This window comes from Emydura macquarii, unplaced genomic scaffold (genome assembly GCF_026122565.2).
Source record: "Emydura macquarii macquarii isolate MOO-44397 ecotype Brisbane River unplaced genomic scaffold, CSIRO-AGI_Emac_v2 contig_2795, whole genome shotgun sequence".
Taxonomy (NCBI): domain Eukaryota; kingdom Metazoa; phylum Chordata; order Testudines; family Chelidae; genus Emydura; species Emydura macquarii.
Window position 1 is genome coordinate 96,703 of NW_027132932.1, and position 15,903 is coordinate 112,605.

At 43.0% G+C, this 15,903-nt stretch overlaps 1 protein-coding gene across 1 annotated transcript in view; it reads left to right on the top strand.

The window, feature by feature from the left end:
• Positions 1–15,903, top strand: part of POLN (DNA polymerase nu) — a 187,022-nt gene that overhangs the window by 71,878 nt on the left and 99,241 nt on the right. Inside the window, exons 12-14 of the mRNA XM_067567696.1 lie at positions 9,985–10,041; positions 10,829–10,882; positions 11,158–11,223. Of these exons, the coding sequence (XP_067423797.1) occupies positions 9,985–10,041; positions 10,829–10,882; positions 11,158–11,223 (177 nt within the window). The remainder of the gene's footprint in view (positions 1–9,984; positions 10,042–10,828; positions 10,883–11,157; positions 11,224–15,903) is intronic.

Consider the following 15,903-nt stretch of genomic DNA (forward strand, 5'->3'; position numbering starts at 1 on the left):
ACTATTTATCCAGGCAGCTTTTTGCTGACTTCAGCAAGTACTCTTGGGAATTTCCTCCGGACATTGGGGTCCCTCAGTTTAGTCCTATGGCTATTATGTATGAAGGGTTATAGGAGAGAGACATTTTATGGAATGAAATTGGAAATACAAAAAATATAGACAAGCTTGGAAGGATAGGATTTTTATTAGTAAATTTCGGTAAACATCATTTTCACCATCTGTGCACAGACAGACAAATAGGGAAAGTAGGAAAAATGCTGCTTGAGAATTTAGAGTTTGATTTAAGGACATTTACTTTGTATGTTTTGACGTGGTGTTAACAATTTGTGTTTTAATGGTTATGAAGCTTTACATTTCTGAATCTCAATGTCTATTTTTATTAAATAATCCCCTGCTTTCTTTACGCCCCCTCCCCCCAATAATTTCCTGCAACTGAGAATATTTAAATTGATAAAACAGAAAAAATGCATAAAATAAACATCAATATTATCCATCAAAACTATAAAAAAAAATCTAATGATGCCAAATCTAAATATAGAGGCTCAGGTAGAGCACACAGTGCAGTGCAATAAAGAGAAAAGACTTAACTGGGTAGAAAGAGATAGTAAGAAAAGAGGAAGTACGCACTAGAAGCTATGCAGAAAAAATTACAACAAAATCTATTTTATAGGAAATGTAAGAAAAAGTGAACTCAGGAACAGAAAAAAGGTGTAGCAAAAATGAGAAACATAATAAATTACACTTTAAAAATATTAAGTAGAAGGTTGATCGACAGTTTATTACAAATAAATATTGTATGTAAGAAATCATGCATGACGATAGCAAGAGTTTAAAGGAATACAATTTATTGATTGTCATCGATAGATTTGTCATTTGCTTAAAATTTTTTATTCACTTTCTAAATTGTCGTAATCTCATTTTAGTTTACTTGTGACAGAAATGAAAGAGAATTTTTGTCCAGTGTAGATACTGCTTATCAAGAATAAAAAATTTAGTGAAGAACTCAGTTGCTCCTGGCATTTGACAGGCTTAATACAGAAAAGATTCTGACTATAATTCTATTTAGCTGCCACAAAGCTTTTCAGGGATAAAGGAATAATCTCTAGCTTTTGGCTATGATGTTCTTAGAATTCCCCAGCACCTTACTTTGGCTTTGCTGGGAAGACAGATGTAATGACAGGTGTTTTCTCACCTGCAGAATGGACTCTCTTGAATTTGGCAGTGGGTTGCCTAGGTATATTTTGCCTTTCATGATTCCTTCCTTGGTTTTTAAAAATATTTATTCCCAGACACAGACTACTAGATAACATTACTCACAAGCACTCATGGAGGCAGTTCACTGAAGAGGTTTTGGCAACAAAGCTCTCCCTAGATAGATAGTTTGGAACTATGCCAAAAGCCCAGTGTTTTGTCTCCATCTGGTAGAAGCACCTCAGTAAGCTGTCTCTCCCTGGTTTATTGAGAGAACCATCAAACTTAGATCTTGGAAACAGTCTATTCCCTTCTTTTTTCTGTCATCTCTCTTCACACTTCCACCTGGGAGGACATAGGCGGATCAACCTTAGTGGTGAACCAGTTAGAAGTAGGCAACTGCAACTTGTTCATCACCTGTATGCAGTGTCTTCCTTCAATTGCATGATATACAGGCTGAACTATTAGAAGCAGATATCTCTATTAGTGGGAACAGCAGCTTTTGTTGTCCCTTCACTAGAGACGTCACAAATGTTCAACACTGCTAAATGAACAACTCTGTGGGATGACATTTGATGCCTGTGGCTGGAATAGGGATCACCATTTTTTATGTATGGCCCTCTCTTTGGCCTTTCATCAGCTCCAGTTCATCAACCTTTTTTGAGATGATTATTGCCTCCTTCAGAGATGAGGTATCCACATTTTTCACTATTTGTACTATCTTTCCATTGGATCTCAATGAAGACAGAAGGTGATTTTGGGCTCATGGAGAGAGAGGTTCTTTAAGAACATGAGTTTGCGAACAATTAGGACAAGAGATTCTTTTATACCATTCACAAGATTTGATAACTTGGGGCCAGGCTCTGCTCACTCTTTGAGAATGTCTTACTTCTCTTAGAGAGAGCAACAAACATTAAGCAGCTACTTCAGACACTACTGAGATCCGGCTACAACAGTTTGATAAGCCCTTGGTCTCCTAGGATTCAGATATAGTTTAACTCCTGTATAGATATAGTTCAGTGAGCGATTCTTTACATGAGGCTTTTCCACCTGTTTCTTCTGTCATTGTGGTATCCCCTCACCTATGCAGTCCTTCAGTTCATGAAATGGAGCAAATACAGAAACCTGACCAAAGGGAAACCTCTGTCTAGTCCAAGATATTACCTCACCCATCTTGTCTCTCCACTCTGAGTGACAATTGCACAGCTATAGCTAATATAACAGACAAAATAGCACCCTCAAAAGTAACACTCTCAACTCTCAGTTGAGAATGGAAGCCTTTTGGACTTTTGATTGAGCAAAAAGTTAGAGTGTAGTACTTTCAGCTTTGAATATATTCATGGGGAACTCGACGTTCAGGTCTGTCTTCAAGGGAATGGGAACTGAACAATAGTGTGCAGCAGTCCATATTCCAGGATAGGGAATGCCACAGACTGAGTTTTCTGCATCAATCAACAACAAAAATGTGGGTTACTTTTGGGTCAGATGCTGGGAGACTAAGTCATGGAAAAACCTATGCCTTCTCTGACATAGGAATTGTCATATTGGATTAGATCATGGTCCATCTACTGCAGTATTCTGCCTCTGACAGTTGCCAGCACTGTATGCTTTAGAGGAAGATGTGATAAGTTGGGGGGAGTGGTAGATACCCTGCAAGGTAGGGATAGGATACAGCAGGACCTAAACAAACTGAAAGATTGGGCCAAAATAATTCTAATGAGGTTCAATAAAGATAAGTGCAGAGTCCTCCACTTAGGAAGGAAGAATCCCATGCACAGCTATAGACTGGGGACCGACGAGCTGGGCAGCAGCTCTGCAGAAAAGGACCTGGGGGTAACAGTGGATAAAAAGTTGGATATGAGTCAGCAGCGTGCCCTGGTTGTCAAGAAGGCTAATGGCATATTGGGCTGCATTAGGAGGGGCATTGCCAGCAGGTCACGGGAAGTGATTATTCCCCTCTATTCGGCATTGGTGAGGCCGCATTTAGAATATTGTGTCCAGTTTTGGGCCCCCCACTACAAAAAGGATGTGGACAAGTTAGAGAGAGTGCAGTGGAGGGCAACCAAAATGATTAGGGGGCTGGAGCACAGGACTTATGAGGAGAGGCTGAGGGAACTGGGCTTGTTTAGCCTGCAAAAGAGAAGAGTGAGGGGGATTTGATAGTGGCCTTTAACTACCTGAAAGGGGGTTCCAGGGAGGATGGGGCTAGGCTGTTCTCGGTGGTGGCAGATGACAGAACAAGGAGCAACGGTCTCAAGTTGCAGGGCGGGAGGTCTAGGTTGGACATTAGGAAAAATTTTTCACTAGGAGGGTGGTGAAGCACTGGAATGGGTTACCTAGGGAGGTGGTGGAATCTCCATCCTTAGAGGTTTTTAAGCTGAGGCTTGACAAAGCCCTGGTTGGGATGATATAGCTGAGGTTAGTCCTGCTTTGAGCAGGGGGTTGGACTAGATGACCTCCTGAGGTCCCTTCCAACTCTAATATTCTATGATTCTATGATAAACCTCACAATAGGCAGGTGTGAGGTAATCAGTCCCCCTGCAGGAGTAATCTAATTCCTAATAGAGATGGGTTTAAAACTTAAAACGTGAAGTTTCATCTCCCTTACTACCATAGACTGTTAGTTAACATTCACTATAGTAAATCTGGATATTCTTCTTGTCTGTACAAATGTTCCAATCCCTTTTTGAGTCTTGTTTAGTTCTTGTCCTCAGCAATGAGTCCTTGATAATGAGTTCCATGGTCTAATTAAGTGTTGTGTGAGCTACTATTTCCTTTTATCAGTTTTGGATTTGCCACCTTTCAATTTCATTGGACGTTTCCTTAGTTGTATATTATGAGACAAGTAGAACAGATTCCTCTTTGAGTGGTTGCGTAGATGCATTCTGCTCTTTGTGTCTGTGTGCCCAGTGCATGGCCATCAGAAACTTTTTCCCTCAGCGGTATCTGTTGAGCAGTTCAAGCACCCTCTGTTGCCATACACCACTGCATGCAGACATAAAGGGCAGAATCACCTCCAGCCCCTCACAGTTCCTTCTTATCACCCATAGCAGTCATTTGAACTCCTGTCGACTGCTAGAGCAGTTTTCTCTCAATCTTTATGTACATTGTCTATTTGTAGTTAGTTAATGTACAGTCGTTACTAAGTTTCGTAGTTTAAAAATTTTGCTTTTCCCATTTTGGGATTCTGATGCCAGTACTGAGGCATGCCTTGATCACCAACCTTCAAACCATGTGCTTCCTGCTCGTGAGCAATCCGCACAGCAGTTGTCTCAAGTGCTTGGGCATGGTATATATGAAGGACTGATGCCAGATTTGACCAGAGGAACATCTCCAACCCCAAACCCTGTAAAGCAAGAGGAAAGGTAGTTGAGTAGAGTGCAACAGTGAACCAAGCACTCCTATTCCAAATTAATGCCTAAGACAGCATCATTGACTCTGGTGTCAGAAGGGGCACTGTTGAGTCCAAAAGGTTCCAGGAACTGCACCGTCAACTTCAGCATCACCACATCAACCAGATATGATCTTGCTGCTTACTATGCCAGAGGCATTTGCAGCAGTGAGAAATTTACTCCGCTTGTTGGTGCCTGTATAAGATCCCTTGTTACTGTTAAATGTCTCATGCCAACACATGCCATGCAGCACCTGGTACTGCAACAGCTGCCTACTTTCTGGACAGTCTGCTCATTGGTACCATCTAAGATGAAGCCGGCAATGATGGTGTCTCTCCAGCCATTGCTGGGTTCTTGGCACTGGTTCGTGGCACCAACTAGGAGAGCCCCACTATGGTTGGTGGAAGGTGAGTCTTTTTTTTCAGACCCCGAGGTAGGCTCATATGTCTCACAATCTTAGAGCAGGACCTACCATTCCCCACCTAGAGCCTTCCTCTCCGGGTACCCTTGCAACCGCACAATGGGAGCTGATATGGGAATGTGGCCAGGTGGTCACTGGGGTCCAGCCCCTTATCAGTGGCCCTTTTGGAACCCCTGAGGGCTCCGCACAGCTTCTAAATCCTCCCTTTGTCATTATTACTCAGTACCCTCTTCCAGATGGAGTGACTTCTCGCACAAAGCTACCCTAACTCCAGTGTCCAGTATCGGTGCCAAGCATCAGGAAGAGGCTCTTGAGGAGCCATCAGAGCATTCTGCAGAAGAGATTAGCTGCTTCCAATCTTAGTTTCATTCTCCTCTACAGATGATATGGTTTTCTTGGATGCAAAATCACCCCTTCCTGGTGACTACAACACATCTAGCACCCCCCTGTCTTCCTCCCATGTGCTGGCACCATTGAAGCCCATCATGAGCATAAGAAGCATGGATATTGGCATAAGGGCAGCTCCCCAACAGGGACTGTCCTTAAACCTAGCCTCCCCAAGCCAGGTAGGGTGAGAAGTCGCACATCAACCCAGCTGCTCCAGCTCCCAAGAAGGCCTAGACAGAGCATAAGATGAAACACTGCTGTGAGTTGCAGGTGCCACCTTCTGTCACTGTCATTGGTCTGCCATTTTCACTGCCGGCACCATCAACCCCACTGGGCCACTCCGGACTACCACTTCTGGTTCCCTGCACGCTGGCACTGCTGATGCCCATGGATGAGCTGATACTTCCATATGCTGAGTGGTGCTCCAATCCCCTGGATGCCTTGCTACTTCCGTCTCTGGTGGATGAACCTTTCCTACTCCTCCCAGAATGGCGCATTGCTTCCACCCACCTTGTTCTGCCAGCACTGATGGCTCCAGCACTGATGGCTTCACCTCTGGAGTTCAGACCTGAACTCTGAATCTGAGTGGTTTTCCAAGCCAGACCCCCTCCTTCTCACCTGTACACTCTTGCAGCCCAGATCCTTGGCGACAACTGCCCTATCTGCCCACGTATGACCCTTTCATTGAGCTGTGATTCCACTACTCCTGGAGCCACTGATGCCTGGTGACCCATATGATTGGCCCTAATGGCCTCCCTGGAACCCCTAACAGTATCATGGTGTACCACTGCTGCTGCCTTACTGGCCATTCCCTGCCCACACCATGCCCCCCTCCATTTATGATGAACTGGAGGAAGTCACCGTACAACTGCTACTGCTAGTACCACTGGTCCTCACCGGAGCCTCATTGTCTCCAGAAGAAGCACTTATTCCGCCTTCCCTCCCCCCTCCAGACGACCATAGCCAGTATCATGATGTACTTCAACTCGTGGCTGCGGTTCTCAATATTCTCAACTTGGAAAAAGTCCAGGCCCCTCAAAACCAGCTCCTGGATGTTCTGCAACTGCCTGGGCCTTCCTGAACTGCTCTCCCTATCCACAAGGCCATCCTTCAACCAGCTTAGTCAGTCTGGCACACTCCCATCTCCTGTGCCCCAATTGCAAAATGTGCTGAGTGACAGTACTTCATCCCATGTAAGGGTATGGACTTCCTGTTTACTCCCCCTCTCCCCAACTCACTCGTGGTTCACATGGCAACCAAACATGCTTGACAATAGCACCTTAAGGCCACTCCCTCCACCCCCCAGACCGAGCAGGAAAGAAGTTGGACCTTCTGGGACAAAATGTTTATTCATCTGTAGGACTTCAGTTTTGCATTGCAAATTATCAGGCTTTCTTGGCAAAATACGATTTCCTGACCTACTCGAAACTCGTGGAGTTTCAAGCCTTTCTCCCAGTGGAGAAGCAGGATTTCAGGCACTGCTGAATGAGGGCAAATTGACTGTGAAGATGACCCTCCAAGCAGTGGTCAATGCCGCTGACACCGCATCCCAGTTCCTGGTGATCAGCGTGGCACTCCACTGAGACGCCTGGGTCCAACTCTGGATTTCATAAAGATATCCAGACCACCCTCGAAGGCCTTCCCTTTGTCAATCAAACATTCTTTAGTGACATAATGGACGAATCCCTCCACTCCCTCAAGAATTCATGCACCACTCTTCAGTCGCTTCTTATCTACACCCTGGTTCCACCCGCAGATAGCAAAGGTAGTCTTTTCGCTCCTGTCCCCGTGCCAACTACCAGCCCTACTTTCAACAACTCCAGGCACCATCTCACCATCCTCCATGCACCCAATGGCCCCGTTACTACACCACTACCACTTCTGCTCCATTGGCTCTCCCACAACATCCACCCAAACAGCCATTTTGATTCTTCCATTGAGACCTCCTCCCACGGCACCCCAGGTCATCTTTGGGAGCTGTCTTGCCTTATTTGCCTGTAATTGAGGCAAGATCACCACCAATTGATGGGTGCTGGACATCACTCACCTGGGGTACTCAATAGAGTTCCTCTCATTCCCCCCTCATCGTCTACTCCATGGTGGCCTTGGAGATACCTCTCATCACGATTTCCTCTGAGAGGAAGCGGGTACTCTTCTCCAGAAGTGCTCCATGGAACATGTCCTCCACTGCCACCATGGCTGTAGGTTCTATTCCCCTTATTTCCTTGTTCCAAAACAGGAGAGTGGAAATTGCCCCATTCTGGACCTCCTATTACTCAACAAGTTCACGTGCAAATTCTGGTTCTGGATGGTCACATTGTCCCTCATTATTCTGTCCTTTCTGCAGGAACCTAGTTCATGGCTCTCGATATGAAAGATGCATATTTCCACATCAACATCCACCCAGCTCATCAGAGATTTTTCTATTTTACAGTGGGACACTCACATTTTCAGTTCCAGGTCCTTCCCTTTGGTATTCCCACCTCTCCTTGTGTGTTCATGAAAGTCTTGCTGTCATTGCAGCCCACATGAGTCATCTCAGCCAATTTGTGTTTCCCTAACTGGACAACTGGCTCCTTGTTGTGACATCACACAACCATCTCCTTTCCACTATCCAAACCCTTTACGATCTCCTCACCAGCCTGTATAAATATCAATGAGGAAAAGTCAGTTCTCATCCCTACCCAATCAATCACCTTCTTTGGGATGCACCTGAATCCTCTTGCGGGCTGAGCCTTTCCCCCAACAAACTGATATGCCTGCCCTCCTTGTCTTTGAGACTCCTGGAAAAATCACATTACAGAGCCTCAAAAAGCAACCCTCTAGACTGCACTTCCATCAACCATGGTGGAAGTGCAAAGTTTTCATTTATACTACCTCCCTTCCTATAATGAGAATGAGTAATATAGACACTCGCTGGTTCCCTCTCTCCCCTCTTTGGCTGGAATCTTGAAGCAATTCTTCTCACTGATGAGTTTGCTGCATTTCTTTTCCTCTCAGACAAGAGTCTTCCTGTAAGCTGGTTTAGATCTTCCTTTCTCAAACTGGAACTCTAAAGTCCATTTTGAACCAGCTAGAAACCCTCCCTAATCGCTCTGCACATGTTCTGGTCCCAGTCTGAGTCCTTACAGTTGAATTCTAAACTAGCAGTTATAAGTGTCTTTTTGTTCATATGTTGTTACAGCATGGGTGCTGGGTATATAAGGCCAGGGTTAGCTTAGCCTTCCCTGATAGCCAGGCCTGGCCCTGCCCACACTCTACCCTCCTCCTGCTGCGTCCTGCTGGCGTGGGTCTGGCAGCGGTGGTGGCACTCTCAACCTCTGCCTCTCTGCTGAAGTGGGTGGGGGCTGGGGTGCAGGTGGCCACTCAGCCATAGAAAGGGGCATTGCAGTGCTGAGGTGGGTCAGCCCAGTCTGGCTCTCCATGGCTGGGGCTGCCTGGCCTGCCCAATGCTTGGGCCGCCTGCCGCTCTGGTGCTGGGGCGGGCAGGCCGGCCAGCCCGGGGACGGGATGGATGGGTGGTGAGGTAGGCAGGGCTGACACTCTAGCAGTGGAGGTGCGGCCGGGTGGTGAGGCAGGCAGGGCTGACACTCTAGCAGTGGAGGTGCGGCCAGCTGGTGCTGGCCAGCTTGTGCTGGAGTGCAGCGCAGACTGGCGCTGCTCTGGGGACTGGGGACGCTCGGGCTGGTAGTCTTCGGGAGCTGGGATGGACTGGCTAACCCAGGGTCGGGTGGGTCAGCTCTGCGCCACTGAAGCAGGCCAAGGCAACACTCCGGGAAAGGGGGCAGGGTGGGTTGGCACTAGGGTGCAGTGTGGTGAAGGCCAGCGGTGCTCGAGGCTGGGCCTCTCCAGAGGCCGGCACCTTTCCATGGACTGGAGGCACTCAGGTCGGCGGCACTCTGGGGGCTGGGGTGGACTGGCCAGCCAAGGGCAGGTTTGGGCTCTGTGCTGAAGTAGGCTGGACCAGCAATGGCAGGGAGGTGGGGGGCAGGGAGAGTGCAGGCTGGCGCTGGTACAGGTCGGTACTGGGGCCAGGGTGGCTTGGGGTGGGGCAATGCTGAGGCGTGGGCTCTGGGGGCACTCGGGCCGCCCAGTACTGGTGCTGGGGTGCTCCAGCACTGGGCCTACCCAGCCAGCCTGGCTTGTGCTCAGGCTGCCTAGGGTGGGGCTCTGATAGGAGAAGGGGGCAAAAGGGGCAGGGCTTCAGGCGGAAGGGGCTGGGGCTAGCCTCTCCAAACCAGCAGTTCACGAGCCGCCCATGTATTACACTATGCTGTTCACCATGGTATCTCAGCACCTGGTTGAGAATACATACCCAGGTTCAAGAGTTTTCTGCATATTGAGACAAGCTGGAATTAATATCGTCAGAGAAATCCCAATCTGTTCCACTTCTCAGCTTCTAGAAATTTTGCTTGACCTTTAACATTACTGTTCCTAGCAGCTGCTGCTCCCTACTGCTAAACTAAGTAGCATTCAGGTTCCAGCCATCTGGAAATCGGTCATCTAAATGCTAAATTAAGCTAAATTAAACATAACAAAATTTCATTGAATAGCTAGCAGGCGAGTAAGTCAAATTCTTCATTTATTCTCCAGTTAAATAAGCTGCAAGATCTTCATCCATTGCCTAAGATAATTTTAGAATACCGACAGGTGAGTTTATTTTTCATAAAGAACATATTTGCATTGAAAGCAAGAATTAAATGAACAAGAAATATAGCTTTATCATGCCACTTGTCTGAGAACCTTTTGGCTAACATATAATTTCAAGTATTTCCTTAAATTTTCTCTGTATTTTTGGAGCAGTACGAGTTCAAAAATAGGTTTGGTTTGCACTAGATTTTTTGCAGTTAATAACTGAAGCCACACAGTTTTTGTTAAATGTTTGTTGCACAAACAGTTTTAGAAAACTTCACTAATGAAATTGGTTTGGTGATACAGTACACTGCCAATGGGAAAACTGGATGAAGAAAAGAGCTCAAGATTGTAAGGTGTGAAATCAGTGGACTTTTTGATATGTTGCTATTTCTTATTTTTTTTCAACAGTCTGCTGAGAATCTGATATTGCATTCGTTTAGTCTGTCCATTTTGGTTAACAGCTGGGTTTTCAATGGATATGTTTCCAGAGTAAAACTAAAAAATCAATCTTTGGCTTCCTTGTGGCATCCTTTGTTTCTGAATCTCTGAGTGCCAAACTCTGAAACTTCATACTGCAACACTTGCATAGCCAAATGTTTAGGGCCTGATTCAACACCAATTACAGTCAGTATATTTAGCCATTATTTAATGTCTGTCATCCTCTACATTAAAAATGTTTTGTAGTATCTACACGTTTTCTATAGTTGTTAATGGATTGAAGAGAAAGAGCTTCCATTTGAAAACTTCTTATAATTTAGATAACAATAAATATAAAAAGCACTAAACTCTTTTTCTAATTTAGGTTCATAAAATAAAATCAACCTATGTGGATGGAATATTTTCATGCATGGAAAAGGTAATCATGTAAAAAAGCTCCCTCTTTAAATTTGAGTATTCCTATCTCTATTAGATGGTTTGAAAGTATTCTTAAAAGTTTTAAAACTATAAATGTTGTAATATGAAATTATATAAAATATTTATTCTTAAATGTAATTCTTGTTTCTACTTATATGCAAATCTAGATAATATAATATATAAGCTTTACAGTAAAATTTCATTTTCACATATTGACCTCTGCAACAACTTATCACATGATTTTATATTTGGATTTTTTTTTTACTTGGCTTAAAGGGATTTATTTCATCTACATGGAATCAAACAGGAACTGTGACTGGCAGACTTTCAGCCAAGCATCCTGTAAGTGATTCTTTTAGAAGCCTTTTCATTCAAAGAAAGTGTGGTGAAAATGCATTTTATTGTAAGCCACGTCCAATAGAGGGCTCCATGTCAGCTAAATGGAAAAATACACTCTATTTACATAATTTTGCTTTATGCTATTTAATACCCATAGAAATGTCTATACTAGTTTTCCTCCGGACATCAGTGGGATCAAAGAACAAGTAATTGCAAAATTGTATGTAGATGAGGGATAGGAACAAAGTATATAGTTAAATGGCTATTGCACTTTAGACAGAGACTACATTAAGTAATATTGACAGCTACTTTTAGAACAAAGTATAATATTCATTGCTTAACATTCAGGTTTAGCTAAAAGAGAGAGAGACATTATAAATCCTCAGTTTTGAGCCATGTAGCCTGAGGCTCCTGATATTGTTAGAGCAATTAGAGAAGACTTTTGACCTGAGGCGTAACCATTGTGCTCTGCAAAGACAGCAAATCACACCCACACCTTGTAACCTTGTAACCCTCCATTCCTTTAAGCCTGATGCATAAGATGATACTTTTCCTTTGAATTTCTGTCTCATTAATGTCAAATTTCATGTCAGCATCTTTATATTTATTCTTATTTTTCTTTTCTTCTTAATTATTTTATGCCTTAATTCTGTATGCATCATAGCTGGAGCTGTAGGTTGTCTGATCACTTCCATTATATGCTCCTGTTTTCAGTTGCCCCTAATTTTCCAAAATTTTCATCTATTTGGATTGAAATTCTGAGGCCTGGTCTCTGCTTCAGAGTAACTTTTTTTTTTTTTTTAAATGGCTTAAGCAAAACTCATTCCGCCATTTGTTTAGATTGCAGAAAGTCACTGGATTTGACTTTTGAATCTGACATATATTTGGTTTGTGATATTGGTCAAGTTACATACAAAAGTAATATCTTACTTCTAATTGAGCTAAAGTCTTTTAGTAAAGACAACTAATTTGATTTCTGTTCATATCTTTTGAGGCAGGGGAACATGTTTGCTTATAAATGCACTGCATATATTAACAGAGTTTAAAAAATGTTTTCAATATGACTTCTCTAACGTTACAAAGTATCTTGTGCACATTTCTTGCACAACATTGTATTTTTAGACTTTTCCATGGTCAGCATTCGATTAACTACCATATAAATTGGCTGTGGTTATGTGCCAAACAGTAGGGGGGTTATGCATTTCTAAACTGAGCTCTTCAAAGTATATAAATGGAGGAACGGTAAGAGAAAATAGTGATTTCACACTCCAGCATTCAAAATTGTCTTCATTTTACGTTATTTATATTTTATTTTCCATGACTTTGGTTTATAAGTGTGTGACAGGATCCCCAGGGTGCAATCTGAAACTGGGGTACTGCTGTGCCCCTTAACTCTGCAGCCTGGGCTGTCTCTCAAAATGCTTTGTTAGTGACAAGCAAAGATTCAGACAAATGAACTAGCAGAATGCTAAAAGCTTCATTATTGTTTTGTCTGTGACGCAGTATAGTTCAACTAAACATAACATTTTTCTTTTGTATTTCACAGTAAACTGATACTTGCATTGTAGTATGTGTTAACACTATGATCAGAATTTCCAGAAGGACTGAGCACTCAGAAATGGAGCCAAAATTTTCAAAAAATACTCAGCTGCCCTTTATTTAGGCTCTTTTAATAGTGGTCAGCACTCAGCAACTCCTATTGAGAATATTGAAATATGGTTCCAGTTGTGGGTGCTAAGCATTTTTGAAAATCTAGCCAATCTCTTCCCTCCTGACTTTAATAAACAAAACAAAATACCTATTTTTCCTATATTTTCCATAAATATACAACTAAATATTTTTGCAATGATCATCAGCCTCTGTTTTCTCTATTACACAAAAATATTGAAGGGAAGACTATACAGGGTCTAATTTTGACCAGGATCTCTCTGTGTGCTCCCTTATGTGAGATTAGTGTTACTGCACTACTACCATGCTCTTATCAACTGTGCAAACTGCACCATTAATTACTTATGCCTGCAAACTGTGGGTTTAAAAAGGGTGACTGAGTTTTAAAAATCAAACCCATGATTCTTGTGTTTTCTGTGTGAAGAGTATAATGCATAAAAGAAACTCATGGGCATTTTATCTCGCATGTCCACATTTCACATCATGTGCATGCTTGAGATCATCACAACATATTAGTCAAGACTGCAGAGCAGCTTTAATACTTTAATAAGGAACAGGGACACACTCCTTTGTCTTTCATGCTAAGTCTAGGATTGGAAAAAAAAACCCTAAAAAAGTAAGGAGTAACGATTTTAATGAAGAATTTACTTGCCTGCATTTTCTCTTCCTGTTAATGTATTAAAGTTTTAGAATGCAGCAGTTGCACATGACCATCATCCAGTATCTGAGGTGATAAATGGCTAGGATAGAACATAACATAATGGCTTTGCTGGATCAGACCAATGATCCTAGCCCAGTGGTAGGGGCCAGATGCTTCAGAAGGAATTAACAGAATAGGGCAATTTATTGAGTGTCCATCCCCTATCATACAGTCCCAGTTTCTTGCAGTCCGAGATTTAGGGGCACCCAGAGTATGGGGTTGCATCCCTGACCATCTTGGCTAATAGCCATTGATAAACCTATCCTCTATGAACTTATCTAATTCTTTTTTTAACCCAGTTATACTTTTGGCCTTCAGAACATCCCTTGGCATAGGGCAATTTGTGGATTGAAGTTGGGACTTCAAACAGATTGTAAACAGGGTTTGAAACTGAACAGCAGATCAAAGAATGGCTTGTGTTGGAAGAGCTGTGTGACTCGACACACGGGGCCTGGTTCTGCTGTCTTACACCATCTTGAATCAGGAGACAATCCACTGAAGTCAATGCAGTTACACTGATGTAAGACTATAATTAGCTATAGAATGTTGATTAGATTTTTACTGAGGTATATGGTGAAAAACATGTAGGTTTTTTTCTGAACTGTTACTATTTGAAATTAATCTTTTTCTTTCTTTGGATATCTCTTCACCACAGATTTATCTCAGGTGATTGTCAACCAGGTTAAATTAGCCCACATGTGGGCAGCCATATTGCAGAGCCCTATCTGAGTTACTGTGTCCTCACTGGTGCTATGTCACTACGACTTCTCGGAGCATATTTCTTGGCTCTTTTGTGTTTCAGTAAGCTGAGCTGCTCTATGATTCTTACCCTTTGAACTGTGAGATAACTTGTCTGTCCCTTTGAGCCCATGGATGGAATTTTGGGAAGGCATTGGAAGACTATCAGCATTCAAATGATTTAGTCTGCATCATGAGTGCAAAGTGGGCAGATTACCCTTCAAAGTGAAAGTGAAAACCATGCTCTAATTCACACTCCCAACTGTGCCAGCTAAACCAATTTGAAATCACCACTTAAATTAGGTGAAAGGCTTTTGTGTGTGGATGGGAGAGGGGGCTAGAGGCAGCACCCAAGTAAAAGACAGAGACAACTCTGCAATGAAACATCCCCTGTGCAATTTAGCAGTGAGAAAATATATGGTTGATATTCACGCAGTGAAGAAATTTTAATAGGGCCATTGAGCCCAAAGATGGTATTTGCATGGCTAAACTCTGTAACTGAATTCATGCAGCGAGTAGAGATGTGATCTATCATGCCAACAATTACTTTTCTCGAAACCTCTGCAAACACTGGTCAGGGAAATGAGCAGGAGAGATCTGTCCTTCAACAGCATTGTGGGGAAGGGTTGCAGAATTTAAAGCACAATATTAGTGAGTATCCATGATTCCTCATATAGTGTTAATACATACATTTCACAATGATATTAATCACCAATGTGTCACCAGTTCATGTATGATATCTTATGTGACCCATTTGAGATACAGATTATGACAACTGAGTTGGGGTACACTGGGCTGGTCAAGATAGCTGAAACTCTCAACTACATACCAGGGAATCCTTTGCCATCTAGCAGTGAGGTACTCTTAGGGTCACACCTCCCTTCTTACAAAACTGCAGAAGGGTTAGCCACTGGATGACCCGGAAACAGTAAGTCAAAACCCTCTTTCCTGGACCAGGCATCTGCCACCATGTTTTCTTTCTCTTTTATATGGAAAAACCTGTTTTGTCTCCTTTGTCTGCTCATAATATCAAGACGTAATATAAGAACATATAATGGTCCATCTAGCCCAGTATCCTATGGCAGTGGCCAGTGCCAGACATAGTATCAGAGACTATTCATAATTTCACTGACATTGTTATTGCAAACATTTCACAGTGATATTAATGACCTGTGTGGTGTTAGATTTCAAATTATATATTATATGTCACCTTTTAAATAAATATCATGACACAAGCATGTGAGTTGTACTGAGTATATCAGGACTGTCAAGAGTTGCTGAATACAGTATTGTAGCTATGTCAATCCCAGAATATGAGTGAGACAAAGTGGGTGAGGTAGCATCTTTTATTGGACCTACTTCTGTTGGTGAGAGAAACAAGTTTCCGAGCTACACAGGGCTCTTCTTCATGTCAGGGAAAGGCACTCAGAGCGTCACAGCTAAATACAAGATAGAGCAGATAGAATGTGCTAACTACTTATGGTAAACTAAGGGACCATTCAAGGGGAAGTGGCCCATTAATACCCCTGTAGTCATAGGCCAAAAAGGGAGGATTAGGGGTTAATAAACTATAAATC